This window comes from Cornus florida, unplaced genomic scaffold, assembly GCF_030987335.1.
Source record: "Cornus florida cultivar Cherokee Brave unplaced genomic scaffold, ASM3098733v1 CherokeeBrave_3.0.0_Hap2_Chr09, whole genome shotgun sequence".
Lineage (NCBI taxonomy): Eukaryota > Viridiplantae > Streptophyta > Magnoliopsida > Cornales > Cornaceae > Cornus > Cornus florida.
Genome location: NW_026775579.1, coordinates 47,682,170 through 47,701,250, shown reverse-complemented (window position 1 = coordinate 47,701,250; position 19,081 = coordinate 47,682,170). Strand labels below are relative to the sequence as shown.

At 33.9% G+C, this 19,081-nt stretch overlaps 1 protein-coding gene across 4 annotated transcripts; it reads left to right on the top strand.

The window, feature by feature from the left end:
• Positions 1–2,298: 2,298 nt before the first annotated feature.
• Positions 2,299–6,617, top strand: LOC132273826 (transcription termination factor MTERF6, chloroplastic/mitochondrial-like). Of its 4 annotated transcripts, none has more exons than XR_009470265.1 (3): positions 2,299–3,735; positions 4,521–4,809; positions 4,909–6,617. XR_009470265.1 is itself a non-coding variant. In XM_059774906.1 (1 exon), exon 1 carries the CDS (start codon positions 2,407–2,409, stop codon positions 3,577–3,579), a length of 1,173 nt encoding a protein of 390 aa, XP_059630889.1. In that variant the 5' UTR covers positions 2,299–2,406; the 3' UTR covers positions 3,580–3,824. The 4 variants fall into 4 exon arrangements, 1 of the variants encoding a protein (XP_059630889.1); XR_009470264.1 differs by having other exon boundaries at positions 4,894–6,617; XR_009470266.1 differs by lacking the exons at positions 4,521–4,809; positions 4,909–6,617 and adding an exon at positions 3,944–4,514.
• Positions 6,618–19,081: the final 12,464 nt, after the last annotated feature.

The window sequence follows — 19,081 nt, the reverse complement described above, 5'->3', positions numbered from 1 at the left end:
GATGGTCTATGTTAACCTTCAACCATTTCTTAGTTAAAGTCTCTTGTGCAAAAAAAAAAACAAATTCGGCGATAATGGACACCCCCGACTTCCTCTCGTGAAAGGAAAGAAAAGCTCCGACGGAACACCATTAACCACTACCATCAGTTGCTCGGAACACCATTAAGCCCTCTGTATCAAGTTCTGTTACCATAAATACTCATTAGATTTTCCACCAACATTTTTTTTAAGTATATCGTGACTGACTTCACGCAAAATTTTGAATCGTGTGGTCCAATACAAAAAAAATCTTTAACTAAGAAATGCAGTGGCGTAGTCAGAAATTTAGTTCAGTGGGGGCAACCATTGACAATAATATGATAAGGAATTTTGAACCAAAATAATAAATAGCAACAAAGGGATTTCTTAATTTTGATTCTTAAAATTTTGCGGACCACGAGAGTTTCTAAATTTTGAAACTTTTGTTAGGTAAATGAGTAAGAAAACGAGTGGTCTTTCTGAATTTTGAAAGTTCTTCTTACGGTTTTTTGTGAATCTTTTAGGAGCTTAACTGGGCAACTTTTGTAATTATTTAGATTTGTGTATAGAAAATACAAATACTAGAAATCCAATAACAAAGGAGTTTTTTTTTTTTGTCTTTCTAAATTTGGATTCTTAAACATGCTTTTTTTTTTTGCTTCTGAATTGTGAAAATCTTGTTGGACAAGTGAGTTAAAAAAAAAAAATGAGGGATCACTTTGACTTTTGCAAGTATTTTAAGGCCTTTTATGAATATTTTAAAAGTTCAGTAGAGGCACTTTTAAAATTATCAAAATTTATGTATAAAAATACAAATAAAATGAAATCCAGTGGGGCCAATTGCTCCCATCCGTTCTAACTAGCTCCGCCACTCAAAAAATTTAAAAATTATAATAAGATATTACAAAAAAAACTTGAACATAAATTTTAATTCAACTGACCATGAAATAATTTATAATTCAGAATCATCTACTAAATAAGTCCGTTGATTCAAGAACAATAACAATTTAATGCAATGATCATCGTAGTACTTGTATATACATTACCTATAATAAGTAACTCATGGAGTAACATTGAACCAATTTGTATTTGTGATCGTTGCAAAACATTTCAAAATACATTTATATTTAACATAAAGATAAAGAATGACTATTGCAAAAAAAAAGCCTGATTAATATTACTTATTACAAAAGAATAATACCTTTTGGGATGTAGATAAGAATTGAAAATGATGTAATCTTTGTATTACTAATTACGAAATAATTCATTCCAATGTAAAAAAAATAAAGGAGTGTTAGTGGGCCATCATACACTTAAATTTACGTAAAATTTACCTTTAATTATTGAAATTGCTTATTTCTAAAACAATATAAAAATAATAATTTTTTAAAAAAGTGAAGAGAATTTAATACTTCATTAATTGTACATAAATGCATGAATTATGTGCTTGTTAAATTTATTTTAAAAAATTGAATTTATATAACGTGTTAAATTTTTATAGTGTTACTATTTTTGGTGGAAATTAAAATTATGTGCTTTATTATTATTATTATTATTGTAAATTGATACTAATTACAAATTAGAGGTAAAAAGTATAGTTAATATTTTTATTAAAAAAATGACATTAAAGGCATTTATAAGAAAGGGCAATATTGGTAAAAAAAATATTGTTGATAAAATTCTGAACTCAGATTAAAATATTTATTAAAAGTAGGATTTTATATAAGGACTTTGTTGTCACTAAACTAAAAAAGTTAGACTAAATAATAGGAATTTTTTTTTTCTAATAATAAAAAACATCAATTATATATTTTTTTAAAAATGATTATATATTTAAAATATGAGATATACAAAAATGATCTTTCATACCTCAGGTGAGATTTAATAAAGTACTACAATTATAAAATAAAGTTAACGAAAGACTAGCTTGATGTAGAAAGATACATGATGTACACAGGTTAACCTAAAGTAGAGAATCATCCACTATGTACAGGTACTGATATTGACGGTGCTAGTCAACTCCAAAATATAACCTAAATCAACTCTCAACTCTCAACAAAGTTTCATTTATGTGCACAACTACACAAAGGTAAAAGACCAAGTCTCAATACTATTTTGTGGGTTAAATTGAGTTAAGTAATTTTAATATAGGGAGAGGCCTCGACCCCGATTATGGACCCATTAAAGGCCCAAAACTTTTATGATCAGAAATGTTGACTATTAGGCCACGATATGGGCTGACGATGCAGCCTCAATCTCACACTTAAATCATACAGTAGCTCATGACTCGTTAACCTAACTCACAACATGGAGTAGGCTTTTTCTGAATCACTCTCCCTAGGGTTTTGAACTTGTGGAAGCGGCTAACATTCAAATCGCTCAACCCCTATGGCTTTCAGATCCTGTAAGTCTGTATCACCCAGGTTTCATTTCATATACGACACTCTCATACATCACAGAATCAGTCACAATACACACACAATTGTTCGTTTTCTTGAAACCCAGTCAATAGCAAACAACTCAAATTTCACAGAAAAATCCTCTCTAACGATCTCTTACCTCACAAAGTCATGTGGGTTGTCTCTAAAATCTGCTATATCAGCTTCTAAGAAGGTCAGCATTAAGAGCACAGAGAAACCGGACTCAGTTCTGGAGCTACTAAGGTCGCATGGCTTCACTGAAAATCACATTTCAGTCCTTATCTCCAGGTACCCAACTTTAATTTTGGCTGATCCAGAGAGAACTTTGAGACCCAAAATTGAGTATTTTGAATCTATGGGTCTTGTTGGACCTGACTTGGCTAAGATTCTTTGCTCATGCTCCATGTTAACGAACAGTTTAGAAAACCAAATCAAACCCTCATTTAATTTCCTTAAACGATACTTAAAGACTAATGAGAATTTAATTTATGCTGTTAAGCAATATAGCCGTGTGGTACAGTGCAACGCTGAAAAAGTTATGTTGCCAAATATCCACACCTTGCAGGCTCATGGCGTGCCTGATTCCCATATTGGAAAACTAATCGCGCTGAGGCCTAACGCGGTAATGTTGAGAAGTGATGTGTTTAAAGAGGTTACTGATGCACTTAAGGAAATGGGTTTTGATCCCACAAGGGTATCATACTTATTGGCTTTTCGATCGAGATTTAGCAAACTTAATTGGGAAAAGAAAAAGGAAGTTTTTATGAGCTTTGGTTGGTCTGAAAGTGAATTTAATTCGGCATTCAAATTGGGACCGCTGTGTATGCTTTCCTCAGAGAAGAAGATCAGGGAACTGATGGATTTCTTCGTGAACAAGGCGGGGTTAAGAGCATCACAGATCGCTAAATGCCCAAATCTTTTTGTAAGTAGTTTGGAAAAGAGAATCATTCCAAGATGTTCAGTTCTGCAAGTTCTGATGTCAAAAGGTTTGATTGGGAAGGATGTAGGTGTGGTTTGGGCGTTAGATTGTACCAAAAAGAAATTCGAATCCAGGTTTCTGACCAAGTATAAGGAGGTAACTCCAGAGGTAATCAAAGCGTACGAGGGTGAGATAGGATTTCAAGGATTCAATACTAGATAGTAGGACAATGTGGAATCAGAGAAGTGAGCAACTGCTAGATATTCCGGCAACAGCAGAGGACTAACAATATGGCTGCATACAAGGTCTGCCATATAAGAAGGCATCCTCTAATCACTTAAGTGAGATTTTTTGGTGGCTGATAAAGTGTAAGAAGAGGTAAGATCACCTTGTATATTCTGAAGATCATATTAGCTTTCTCTATCGAATTTCTCACATCTATAAATATTTCATAATTATGTTTCTCATCCGTAATGTTATAACATGTGCTCAAATTTTGTTAGATTTTGACAACTGGCAGATTTGCTTCATAGTTCCATTTGGGTGGCTGTATCTTCTAGTTATTAGTTCTTTTCTATATCTGCAGAATACTCATGTGGTGATTGTGATGTTTGGTGTGTTATATATTATTTACACTGGCTTGGTGGATTCCCTTGTTTAACCAGTAAGAGGACTTATTACTTGTGAAAGGCTTGTGGTCATTTCCATGTGTGTTTGATTTCATTATGGCTAATTAGTCCTATGTGTCCTAAGCTGTCTACTCATTCATATACTGTGTAAATCCTTTATCTCTAGATTTAACTTTCCATGATTTCATTACGGCTACGGAGTCCTACCTGTCCCAACCTGTCTATTTTTTCATATATTATGTAACACCTTTTTCTTTGGATTTAAGTTTCACGTATGAGAGATCTATTAATATGCAATTCTGTAATTGAAGAAGAGCTTAGGGCTCACATTTTCTGATTAGTGTATTTTGAAGTTATATGCAACATGCTATGGACCGGAAATAGCTTAATTGCGTATGGGATATTTGAATTGAGAAGTGGAAGAATGTTTTTCTATGGTGTTTCCAAATCCTGCAGCTGGTGATTTATATCATTATACTACCTTTATGTACTTCCCCTAATAATTTATGCGCACTCACGTTAATGGTGGTATAGGGAAAGTTGAAGCGGCTGGTAATATCTGAACTTAGACAGTTGTTGGGTGGTGAGGGAGAGCTGACATTTGTGAAGTATGGACTGTATGGGTATCATTAGTACTTAATATATCTTCCAAGGTATTTGCTATGTTGTTTGCTACATCTAATTGGGCTGTTTGGAGAGAGAGAAATCTCAGAATGGACCAAGACTGTAGGGGAGAGGCTGAGGAGGTTGCTGGGACTCTGGTTTTTGAGATTGTTGTTGCTAGTGCGGATTCTGGTCACACCCCATTAACGCAATGGCCATGGTATAATTCTGGGCTCTTTTTCTTACTTGATCACGTGACTTCAATTAATTGTGGGTTAATTGCACTTAATATTTGATTATATAGATGGGGGCTTTGCAGGTGGACTCATATCCTCTATCTTTCGTTCAGATTTGACGCTTTTTGTTCAATTGGTTGACTTGATGAACTGTTACCTCTTATTGGAATTTAAATTTTTATATAGTAGCAAGTGAAAGGCCTTTATTGGAATCAAAAGGCAGATAATCTATTTTCAAGAGTGGTAGGATAGGGCCGACAGGCTTTGAATATCGCGGTATGCTTTGGTAGCAATGGGCTATGTTTGCCTGCCATTGGAATCTTCTTTGTATGGATGCCTATGTAGATTTTAAATTTCATTGTATCATGAAGCTTCATAATTAGATTTAATTATGATCAGCTACAAATTCCTTTTTTGAGGAATTTTATATAATTTGATATGTTCTTTTGTCTCAAAACATGTGAAAATTTCCAAATACATATCTGGCTAGATTTAGGTGGTACTGTAAATTTGAATGATGGCCCTCTTGACATGGATTTTGTAATAAATTTTGTTATTTTCTTTGAGGTTGTTCCATCTTCATAGGTAATAAATTCCAAACATTTTTGGTCTCCATTTCCATTCTAATCACTACAAAATTACATAGTGCAATGTTGAACATATATCTTTTCGCTTACCAACCCTGTGGCTATTATAGAAAAAATATCCAACTATATCCGAATGGAGTTTAGTCTCTGTGCAGTTGATTATAGGTTGAATCTGACATGAGTTATCTTAATGCTATTTAGTGGTAAATATAATGCATGATTGATTTAATCACAAGATGTTTTCTGATTTAATTACGGGTAAAAATTGTAGAAACCCAAGATGTTTTCTGATTAAATCAATATATGTGATTAATTTAGATTTAATCACAATATGTAGTGATTGATTTAATCACAGTAGTAACAATATATACTTTGTTACTAAAATCAAAATGGGTCTTAAGATGTGTATGGACGGCTCTAATATCACATGTAAACTAAATTAGGATATCATGCACATACATAAGACACACCGACTAAATGCAATTAGGCAAATACCTACGGAAACTTAGGAACTGAATAAATTCAATCAACTATTTTGCTCTTCATTTCACGTCTGCTTTGATTTGTTTTCGCTCTTCACATCGGCTTTGATCTGCAACCTCAATGAAATAAACAATAGAATATTGCTTTGATATTCCACCCTCTCCACTTTTGCCATATTGCTTTGATCTTCCACCGTCTCCACTTTTGCCCAGACGTCTATTCAATGGGGCTAGACTAAACCGAATTAAGTGTGTATGTGAGAGTGGGGACCAAGGCTGTATATAGATATTATTTGATAATGTTCCTCTCATCAAGGAGTCTATCAGATTACCCCTATTATAATCCCATCATTATACGGACTTTATATCCATATCTCAAAACACGTGATCACATGTGACTAAGGTACATCATAACCCAAAACCTTATAAATATCACATTTTTATAGGGTATTTGGTAACTCATTATTTGGTATCAATCCTCAATCCAAATTTTATTTAAATATCAAGATAAAATAATAATTAATGGAAGCCCAAAATTCTTAAAGTGTATAGAGAAAGATTGCTAAACACCCAAATCTTTTTCTAACTAGTTTGGAAAGGAGACTCATTCCAAGATGTTCGGTTCTGCAAGTTCTGATGTCAAAGGGTTTGATTGGGAAGGATGTAAATATGGTTCGGGTGTTAGATTGTACCAAAAAGAAATTCGAGACGAGGTTTCTGACCAAGTATAAGGAGGTAGCTCCAGAGGTAATCAAAGCGTACGAGGGTGGGATAGGATTTCAAGGATTCAATACTAGATAGTAGGACAATGTGGAATCAGAGAAGCAAGCAACTGTTAGATTTTCTGGCAACAGCAGGGGACTAACAATATGGTGTATGTGAGTTTCTTTCGAAATGATTTGGCTGCATACAAGGTCTGCCATCTAAGAAGGGATACTCTAATCACTTCAGTGAGATTTTTTGGTGGCTGATAAAGTGTAAGAAGAGGTAACATCACCTTGTATATTCTGAAGATCACGTTAGCTTTCTCTGTCGACTTTGTCACATCTTGAAATATTTCATGATTACATTTCTCATCTGTCATAAGCTCAAATTTTTTTATATTTTGACAACTGGCAGATTTGCTTCATGGTTCCATTTGAATGGCTGTATCTTTCAGTTGTTAGTTCTTTTCTATATCTGCAGAATACTCATGCGGTGACTGTGATGTTTGGTGTGTGTATTGATATAGTATTTACACTGGCTTGGTGGATTGCCTTGTTTTACTAGTAAGAGGACTTATTATTTATGAAGGGCTGGTGGTCATTTCCATGTGTGTTTGATTTCATTATGGCTAATTAGTCCTATGTGTCCTAACCTGTCTATTCGTTCATATACTATGTAAATCCTTTATATCTAGATTTTACTTTCCATGACTTCATTATGGCCACATAGTCCTACCTGTCCCAACCTGTCTTTCTTTCATATATTATGTAACACCTTTTTCTTTGGATTTAACTTTCACGTATGAGAGATCTATTAATATGCAATTCTTCAATAGAAGAAGAGCTTAGGGCTCACATTTTCTGATTAATGTATTTGAAGTTATATGCAGCACCAGAAATAGCTTAATTGTGTATGGGATATTTGAATTGAGAAGTGGAAGTATGCTTATTTTCTATGTTGTTTCCAAATCATGCACCCAGTGATTTATATCATTATACTACCTTTATTGGGGGAAGTTGAAAGAGAACTGTGTCTTGAATCATTCATTTTCCTCTCTTTTTCATTCCATCATATTGCTCTCACTTTTACGTTGTCAGTATGTACTTCCCCTAATAATTTATGCACACTCGCGTTAATGGTGGTATATGGATAGTTGAAGCGGCTAGTAATGTCTGACCTTAGACAGTTGTTAGGTGGTGGGGGAGAGAGCTGACATTTGTGAAGTATGGGTATCATTAGTACTTAATATATCTTCTAAGGTATTTGCTATGTTGTTTGCTACATCTAATTGGGCTGTTTGGAGAGAAAGAAATCTCAGAATGGACCAGGACTGTAGGGGTGAGGAGGTTGGTAGGACTCTGGTTTTCGAGATTGTTATTGCTATTGCGGATTCCGGTCACACCCCATGAACGCAATGGCCATGGTATAATTCTGCACTCTTTTTCTTTCTTGATCATGTGACTTCAATTAATTGTGGGTTAATTGCACTTAATATTGATTATATAGACGGGTCTTGCAGGTTGACTCATATCTCCTATCTATGGTTCAGATCTGAGTCTTACTTGAACTGTTACCTCTTATTGGAATTTAAAATTTATGTAGTAGCAAGTGAAAGGCCATTATTGCAATCAAAAGGCAATTAAATCTATTTTCAAGAGTGGGATAGGCTTTGAATATGTGCTTGTATGCTTTTGGTAGCATGGGTTACGTTTGCTGGCCATTGGAATCTTCTTTTCTTTGTATGTATGCCACTTTTAGATTTAAATATGATCAGCTACAAATCCCTTTTATGAGGAATTTTATGTAATTTGTTTTGTTCTTTTGTCTCAAAAACATGTGAAAAATTCCAATTACATATCTGGATAGATTTAGGTGGTACCATAAATTTGAATGATGGACACCTTCTTGACATGGATTTTGTAATAAATTTCGTTATTTTCTTCATGGTTGTTCTATCTTCACAGGTAAAAATTTCCAAACAATTTTGGTCTCCATTTCCATTCTAATCACTTCAAAATTACATAGTGCAATGTTGTTGAACCTACATTTTTTTTTACCTTACGGCTGTCATAGAGAAAATATCCAACTATATCCCAACAGAGTTTAGCCTCAGTGGGGTTGATTATAGTTTGAATCTGACATGAGCTATCTTAATGCTATTTAGTGATAAAGTTAATGCACGGAGCTTACTTGCATTTTATTTTTTTTAGAATTTCTTTATTTTCAGGTGCGCACATAGGAATGTCCATGCCGGTGTTAGGAATAGTCTTCGATTTCTTTTTTAGATACTTTCATCACAGTTATATTGATGCTGGTGTTTTATAATGGATACGGGTTATCAGGTTTTAGGTTTGTGTATTTCTCGGAGGACTTCAGGGTTTTCAGAATTTATTTAGGTTGTGTTTGGCTCCATAGAATTGAAGCATTGAATCAGAATTGGTAGAATTGTAGAAAATTTTGGTTCAATTTTTTGAGTAGTTTTTCTTTAATTCTACCAATTTTAATTCCAAAGCTCTAATTCCAAGTCTGCCAAACATAGCCTTACTCTATAGGAGTGGATTCTGAGTTGATACTATGATGGCATACATGGGACACACTTACTAATGCACTTCTTGTTTTAAATAGGGTTGAATATATGGTTGTAACACCGTTTTGCATATTTAGGCATGTATTTGCATTTGTTAAATATACAGTCAAATTTGTGGGTATTACATCTTTTAACTGATTTCATGGTTAAATATAGTCAATTTTTTTTTTTTTTTGAATTGTGTTTAATATACATTTGGAATATATATATATATACACACTGTAACACACCCATGCCATCTTCAAATATTTCATTCCAACAGACCTCCATGTTCATGTAGAGGAGAGTGGTTGCCCTTAATATACCATCTCTGTTTCCATCCTTATCTATTCTATGCCACATAGCCTCACAACCAATGCATGAACCTGCCACTCTCTCTCTCTCTTCAATTCTAATTTTTCATTTTGGTTCAAATAATAATTATGATAAATTGAAATTTTTTGTCACTCAACCAAAAATAAATAAAAACCTATTGAATATCAAAATCATGTGTGGTTTCAGTTTAAGCTTCAGCTATAGGCTAGCTTTATCTACACACATCCAACATGGACCAAGCACCACCACGATGGTGTCTCCTCCCCTGCCACATCTCCTCCCTCCATGTGTTTTTTTTATAAATTTCTTTATCTATGAATAGTTATGTTATTTTATAGAGTGGTGCTACACGACCCGGCCACTATTTACCCGAAAAAAACCGACTACGTAGGTGGCTGTCCAACGTGGCAATTTTCCTACTTGTTTTTTTTTTTTGAAACGGATGTCCCTTCTCTCTCTCTCCTCTCTCTCTCTAACAATCGGCGACGAACCCATCTTTTCGGCTAAAATTCCGCGACCACCGGTGAACCCATCCTCTCTCTCTGCAAACTACAAAATTTGTAAGAATCAAACTCACATCTTTCATTCTCCCTCGTCTGTTGTTCACTAGCTCCAGTCGCCATCCACAGCCGATTAAGCTTGCCCATTTCCAGCTGCTCCTCGCCGGTGCAGCGAACCGTCCGAACCATCCAGTTGGGCACTGCCGCCGCAAGCATACAGCGCTGCAAGTCCAAGACCCACATCTGTTTCGCCGGCTCTCCATGACCGAATCGGACCCAGCCATCTCCCTCTTCGCTGGCGCCGCCATCAACATCCTCACAGTAAGCTTCTACCGTTGTCCAAAGCCCACACTCACTGCCATCACGCCGCCGCGAATCGCAATTGGTGCAGCACCACAGCCCATCTCTTGTTCGCCGCCGCCGCCTCCATCACGACAAGATCGACATCTCCGGATCTTCATCGCCGACCGAACTATTCTGTGAAACCAGAAGGATCATCTCACTTCATCGCCGACGGGATAATCTCACTTCATCGCGGCATCGCCATCATCTCACTTCGTCGCCGGAATTGTGTTGGTCTCCTTTGGTTTGGGTAGCAAAGGCAGAACTGGGTCTACCGTGGTGGAGGTGAGTTTGGTCCGCGGCCATGACGGTTTGATGGTTTCGATACAATCAAGGTTGGCGAGTCTAAGTATGGAGAAGAAAGCAGATCAGCGACGGAGACGCCGACGATGGAGAAGACAAGCACCGACCGGAGGCTTATGGTTGCCGACAGTAAAATCCCGGCGATGATGAACTTGGAAGAAATGGGTCTTCACAAGAAAGCAAAAAAAAAACTTGTGATTAACTGAGAGAGAAGGGAGGGAGAAGGGAACGTCCGAGATTGATGAAGGATTCTCCACTGGAGAGAGAAGGGAGAAAGAGGATCGAAAGAGAGATGAGAGAAAGTAAAGTTGCGTCAAGAAAGAGAAAAATCGTCTGCCCAGTTGTACCAATCTGCATTTGACAAGTGTGTGTCGGCTAATGTTGGATGAACAGTAATCGGGTCTTTTAGCATTTCTCTATTTTATATAATCCTTTAACCCGAGTAAGTAATTTTTTAACCAAAAGAATGGCACTAAGGCCTCGTTAGGATTGGTTTTTCAAATTTTGCTTTTGACTTTTTAAGTCTGGAATTCGTTTTGAGTAGTATTTGGCTAAATTTTTTTAAAAAAACTTCTAAGTTTTGGAAAATCGTTTTTGAGAAGCTGGTATCCTTGCTTCTCCAAAATGCTCTATTAGTATAACTTATTTAAACTCCATATTACAGGACTGCCGTTGTATATAAATACATAAAGAAGTTTTATTGGTGGTTTGGCATTTGGTAATTTGTCCCGGTTTGGTGGGTTCCTGCTGCTCCCCTAATGGTACCAGTATAGTGAAGAAATATTAATAAATAGATGGAAGGGACACAAAGGAATGGATGAGGCATCCCTAACGACGACGGCAAGGTGCATCTCTCACTTTTTATTTGGTTGAATTGAATTAGTAATAGAAATATATATATTTTTTGTTTGGCTGGAAGAAGGAAAATAAGGTTTTATATTTTTTTACTAATATGCCCTCATTATTTAAAAATTCTATATCTATCCTAAATTTTTAGGAAGGTTAGAGCTTGAAAATTCATATTTGTGTTAGTTATTACTTCTTTCTCTCTACTCTTCCTCCTAATTTTGGGAGGATAGAAAAATACAAAGAAAATAGAAATGTTTCATCTCTTCTTGATTCATCCCTCTTTTCCCTTCTCTATAATCAAACACGAAAGAATTAATTTATTCCCCTCCCATCCATCCTTCCCTCCAACCAAACATAGCATTAAACACGATTTGGGTTCGGGTCTCCTAACCCCCGATTATATAGCACTTACATATTATTCCCATTAAAACTTTATCTATACTATTATTAAAAGTACAAGGGGTTTAGAGTATTTTAAATCATTGATTTATAATTAATTTAATAAGATAATTTAAATAAAATATTAATAAGCCAACTAAAATAAAATAAGGATACCAATAAGTAAAGTCCAACTAAACTAAAATAAAATATTAAAATACCAATAAGCAAAGTTCAACTAAAATAAAACAAGGGGTTAGAATATTCCAAGTCATTAATTTATAAATAATATATCTACAGTATTATTAAAAAAAGTTTTTATTAATTAATATAAAAAGTTTTTTTAAAAGAGTTTCCATAAAACTTTAACACAAATTACCTATTAATATAAAAGGATTGAATTTTTAAAAGAGTTTCTATAGAACTTTAACACAAATTACCTAATTATTATGAGTTTTTTATTTTGTCAATTAATAATATTTATATTAATTTATAAATAATATATCTATACTATTATTAAAAAACATATATATTAATTAATATAAAAAAGAGTTTTTACACAAATTACCTAATTATTATGAGTTTTTTTTTTTCTTTATAAATAACATATCTATACTATTACAAAAAATAAAAATAAAAAAATTATTAATTAATAAAAAAAGATTTTTAAAAGAGTTTCCATAAAACTCTTAACACAAATCTATATCTATACTATTATTAAAAGTACAAGGGGGTTATAGAATTTCAAATAATTGATTTATAATTAATTTAAGAAGATAATTTAAATAAAATATTAATAAGCAAAGTCCAACTAAAATAAAATATTAAAATACCAGTTAACAAAGTCCAACTAAAATAAAATAAGGATACCAATAAGCAAAGTCCAACTAAACTAAAATAAAGTATTAAAATACTAATAAGCAATGTTCAACTAAAATAAAACAAGGGATTAGAGAATATTCCAAGCCATTAATTTATAAATAATATATCTACACTATTATTAAAATAGTTTTTTATTAATTAATATAAAAAGAGTTTTTATAAATATAAAACTCTAACACAAATTACCTATTAATATAAAAAGAGCTTTTTTTTAATGAATTTTTTAAAAGAATTTCTATAGAACTCCAACACAAATTACCTAATTATTATGAGTTTTTTATTTTCTCAATTAATAATATTTATATTAATTATAAATAACATAGCTATACTGTTATTAAAAAAAGTTTTTATTAATTAATATAAAAAGATTTTTTAAAAGGGGTTTCTATAAAACTGTTACACAAATTATCTATTAATATAAATAGAGTTTTTAAAAGAGTTTTTGAAAGAGTTTCTATAAAACTCTAACACAAAATACGTATTAATATAAAAAGAGTTTTTATAAAACACTAACACAATTTACCTAATTTTTATGAGTTTTTTTATTTTCTTAGTTAATAATATTTTTATATAATAAATAATAATGCAAAATTATTCTACTATTTATATAATTCTTTATTATTTTCAAAAAAAAATTAACGTTCATTTAATAAAAAACACTAAGGGTTAATCACTAAAATATAAACAATAAAAAATAACCCCATCAAAAAATACTCTAGGTAAAAGTAATTATAAATATGTCAATTTTTACTATTCATTAATAAATAGAGACCAAATTACCCTTAAATACTTCTTGAAATTTATTAAATTATCCTTGCTTTACCAAACTAAGAACCATTCCCAATATGAAATTTACACCTCATCGTCACCGTTCTCTTCTCTCTTACAGACCTAAGGCCCAACATACCATTACTCCTCTTATGCTAGCTTTGTGTTAGAAGGAACTGGAGAAACGGGAGGCGCAACAGGAACAAGGGGAGCTGGGGTGTGAGCTATCTATGTGCAAACCCAACGAGTTGAGGGTACAGATGCTAGGACCCCTCGCCTAGAGTAGAGTCTGCCATTGATTTGGAGAAAGTTGAGCAATGAGAAAGACGAACGAAAGAGAAGAAGGTTTTAAGTGCATTAAATGTTTTACTTGGTTTACGTGTGAGTTTTAAATTTTTAAGTGAAAGTTTTATATTATGCAGTAAAAGTTTTACATAATGCTATTACCTTTTCACTTTGCTTAAGTAAAAATTTTACATTATTCGGTAAAGGTTTTACATTAGTGTAATTAGATGGAATGGGAGGAGCGAGAGGCGCAACAAGAACTGTTTTTGAATACGTACATGGTGATGATAATTTGTTGCAGTCCATGAATATGTCTTCGTCGATGAGGATCTAAGGAGAAAGCTATAACAATCCTCACCCTAGCCAGATACAATATCTCCACTTTTGGCTCCCCCGGACTAGAGACTTCCTAGGGGTCACCCATTATGGTACTACTTCAAGTTCGTTTTGATGGGTTCAAGGCCATCACAGCTTTAAAACACGTTGTGTCATAGAAAGGTATTGAATTTACATATAACACTAGCCCCTTCCACACCCCGGCGATATGGGATTGTGACTGATACCATTTGGAGCAACCCTCACCCTAGCCAGACACAATATTATCCGTTTTTGGCTCCCTGGACCAGAAACTTCTCAAGGGTCGCCCATCTTGGTACTGTGTGGGTGTTGAATTTACATATAGCACTAGCCCTTCCACACTTAGGCGATGTGGGATTGTGCACCTGTGTGGCGACCTTGTGGGTGGGTATGTGTGAGCGTGTGGGTGGCACCAGTAGGCTACCACATGACTAGCGGAAGCGATAAATTTGTATACAAGGAACAGTTTACTTTGAATTCACAAAGCAGGTGTTTTAAATTCGCAAAACGAAGAGATAATTAAGAGAAATCTGATATGTTATTGATAATTGAATGAATAAAAAGGTAATTATGCACTTTGAAATACATATATTTATAATAATAGAAAACCAAACTTTAGAAAAAAACTAAAACATAAAAGAAATCTAATAGCAAAAGGAAAACAATTCCTCAAATAAATTTAATAAATCTACACTTGCTATAAAAAATATAAAAATAAAATATAAGAAATCTAAATAGTAAAAATTACTAAGTAGATAAAATTATCCTACATCATCAAACATGAGAAAGGCGCCCGTTAAGAAAAATTGTGCGACTTAGGTTGTACTTTAGTTTAAACCAGGACATCCTTTCAAAACTATGGAATCAAATATATCCCCTTCATGTATACAAATTGGTGGCGGCATCTCCTCAAACTTCTCATTCACCATATGAAACAATATTTGCATATTTTGTTCTCGAGTCTTGTATTGATGGAAACAATGCTTCGCAATGACTTTTATAAGATTTACTCGAGGAGTAAGATTTACACCATATGAAACAATATTTGCATATTTTGTTCTCGAGTCTTGTATTGATGGAAACAATGCTTCGCAATGACTTTTATAAGATTTACTCGAGGAGTAAGATTTACTCAAAGATTTCGCAATAAAGTGAAACACTCCATTGACATAAACCCCAATTTCACTCTAAATCATAAATTGAGGTTCACTGTAAGTAAGAGAATGAGTAAACTTTCTAGGCTTTGTCCAAGATTTACCCTTGCAATAGAAAACCACGTAAAGAAATTCGTCAACGTGAGGGTTAGTGATAACTGATAAGAACCACCTTGTAATCATCAATGAAAGAATCATAACATAGTCCACCGAATGTACAGACAGAAAATGGACACAAGAATGTTTAGTATGCTTTGCTGGATTGATTCTACAGTACCCATGTCTTTTCATAATCAAGGCCCAATAGTACCAAACCATTACAAGAGCAGTATATATATGGGCATCCAGTTTCTCTCTCTTATAGGATAATTAAATACAAATTTTCATTTGAATTATCTGAAATTTCATAACCTATGCAATTCAATGGATTAGTTTAGGTAAGTGTTGATGAATTGGGTTAAGAGATTACAAGACCACATGGATTACAAATGTATCTGAATCGACGGATAATCTTAAGAGTATGTTAATGTATGTATATGATCTCGGAGTTTTATCTTTGCTTTTTCTTTCTCCCCATTCTCTCGGCATCAGCTGACCTCTTTTCAGTGGCAGTCAAAAGTATATAGTTAGACAGAGAGTCGAAGCTTGGCACTCCAAAGCTTACCGAAAGCATTAATCCACTGGGCTATCGTGACATCTGTGATTACACGCATATAAACAATACTCCCAAGTCCTAACCCAAAAAATTGCACTTAATTGAGTAAAAATAAAAGTCGGACAAAATATATAAAACTATTTCTGCCTATTCAAAATCTTAAAGCCTTTATGGTATAATTCCCCCATTCTCAAAGACAATTCTCAAAGAGGAGGGAAGGGGTTCGGTCCAGGACAAATAAGGTGTGTTTGTTTTAATCCAATTCAAATCGGATGGATAACTCAAATATAGATTAAAGAGTAATCATACTCTGTCCGATCAAATTGGCCTACTATTAGTCCGAATCCTACGTGTAACTGCCACGTACCTAAATTATTGATATTTTATTTGGGTTCTAAAGATACCAAAAATAAATATGGAAAGAAGCTGAAGAGATTTTGACTACCCCTCTCTATCTCTCTGATTTTTCCTACTCCTATTCCTACTCCGAATCCTACATGTTGTTACACGTACTCAATCAGCTTTCATTTATGATTAGAAGTATGGGATTAGGGAATATCAAGATGTGCTACATACAACACTGGATATATACATTCACAAGCCTTTTGATTCTTCAAAATGTGATTTTATTCTTGGTGCTTTAGATCTATTTGGGTTCCTCAATATTAATTTGTTTGATACCAAAAGTCTCTAGCACAATGATATAACTTTCCTATTCTCAAGGAGGAGGAGGAGGGAAGTAGTTTTGAGTCCCCAACAAAAGCGTGTATGAGTAATAGTACTTACCAAAAAAAAAAAAAACCTTGTAATTGAGAACTTGTTGATAAATATCCTTCCTTGACAATGATAAAATTTTGATAAAAATTAAGAGCCAAAAACTTATTTATTATTATTATTATTTTTTGAATGTGGGGAAGCTCCCATTCGACCACGTTTGGTATTATAACAATCTTTCACAAAGAAACGAGACAATTTTTGTCTAACAGCAACAAGAATGCGATTGAGTAAGGCATTGCCAGAGAATGACGATCCCTAGAAGTATCTTCAATTTTGCTCCATCCATATATGATAAACTAGAGCTGCAAGACAAAATTTTCTAACAATGTTCCTTGGCTCTCTGCTGTCCACCCAAATTTGGCCTGCCCAAGTGATGAATTCTCTCCATAATGAAGGCGGAGTGTAGAACGCACAACGTGTTTGCAAAAAATTCCACAATGGATTGGTGAATGAGCATCGAAAGAAGAGGTGGTCATGTGATCCCGGTTGTGATGAACAGAGGCCACAGGGGTTTGGGGTGTATTGCATGCCCTCTTTATTATTAAAATAAAAAGACTCTATTGGATGCCCTCTTCCTTATTTCTACAAAGATGAACTTTTATTTACTTTCTATTTTTCATCCGTTCTCTCTTCATTTTCACACTATGTGAACAGATTTAATGAAACCATTATCAAGAACTCATTACATTGAACTCCAAAAAGAGTTGAAACAAATTAACTTAACAGCTCAAAAAAATACTTGAAACATTACCCCTATGTTATCAAAAGTAATATTTCATTTAAAGTAGTGTTTTTGAGAGGAAGATAAGATGATAATTATTTGTCTTCATGGTGAGGGAGAGTAGGGAGACCGATGAGTTGCAATAATATTGAAGGATTGGAGGGTTTGTGGCGTGCCAAATATTCATCAAACTCCAATTTCCATCCCCCAAATTTCACCCCCTTTAATTGTCGTTGCAATTCTAAATTTTACACCTTTCAATTTTCAACTATTAGTCACGAACAGATGGTTTCGGAACAACAATTGACGCTTGGGGCCGAAGTCAGAATTGGCGTTTTGCATCAATAATCCTGCAAGTCCGTATTTTTTGTCTTTAACCTAGCAAATTCTTTCCAATATTAATTTAGGGTTAGGGAGAGTATCTTATAGATAAGAAAACATATTAATAATTTTTTCAGATTTGGAGTGCTAGAGGAGAATATTAGAGCGCCAACATCAGCTCCCAAAAAAAAATTATATATCCATCTCAATGCACCAATCAATTGATTATTCAACGACCCTACTAAAATAAAGGGGAGTAAATATTGAAGACTAAAAAAAACTCCATCAGTCCCATATTAGTTGTCTCTTTGATAATAATATAATTTTTTAAAGGAGCATATAATTAATGCATTGTTCCCTTTTAAAATTACTATATTGTCCTTTTAAGTTTTAAAAGTGTATATTACTAAGTTGAGATATTTGAAAAGTTAAAGGGTAATTATGAAAAGATACTTTTGCTTTTGAATTATCAAATGGGACAACTAATTTGAAATGCAGTAAAATAAAATAATGAACATCTAATATGCAACAAAACATCCAACAAGGCAACAAGTAGAGCAAAGCAAATTGGGGGAAGGGACCCGGGGAAAGAGGGTGGATGTTGATTCTCTCTTGAGGAATCTCTCTTTAGCATTCTGTGAAACTAATCTAAAGATTAAAACACATCCATGTCATCACTTGATAGCACTATAGCTATTTTTTAATCGCAGAGGTGAAATAAGAAAATAATTTCCATCAAATCTTGTTCAAAAAACGAAGGGAAAACAAAAAAGATCTTTTGAAAGTCATGTCCATGGATCTCTCTCAAGATGCATTCAGTTACAAAAAGTACATATAAATAAATCTTGATCAGAATGTGAAATCCAACAATATATATTCTCTTTACCAAAGTGTCTGTATATATATTGATAGGGAAAAATATAAACCTACCCTACCCTCGATAAGATTGATTAGATTTTATTATTAAGGATAATGAAATCTGACGTGATTCAACAGGTAAGAATAATTATATTATAATTGGAGGAGGTCAAAAGGATTAAATCATATCTCCGACAAATCTGACAACAAATCTCCTATGATCTCGCACAAGCGGAAGATAAGATCAACCATCGACATCGGCGGAACCAATTTGATTCTAATCGACAGCCATAAATAGGGCACCAAGCCATTAAAGAAGGTACGAGAAAAAACCCCTAAACAGAAGATACATAATTATTATGTGATACGATTACAAGTACTAACTTGATCGTCGGAGGGTCCTCGGCCGACATCCCACTGGTGCCATTCG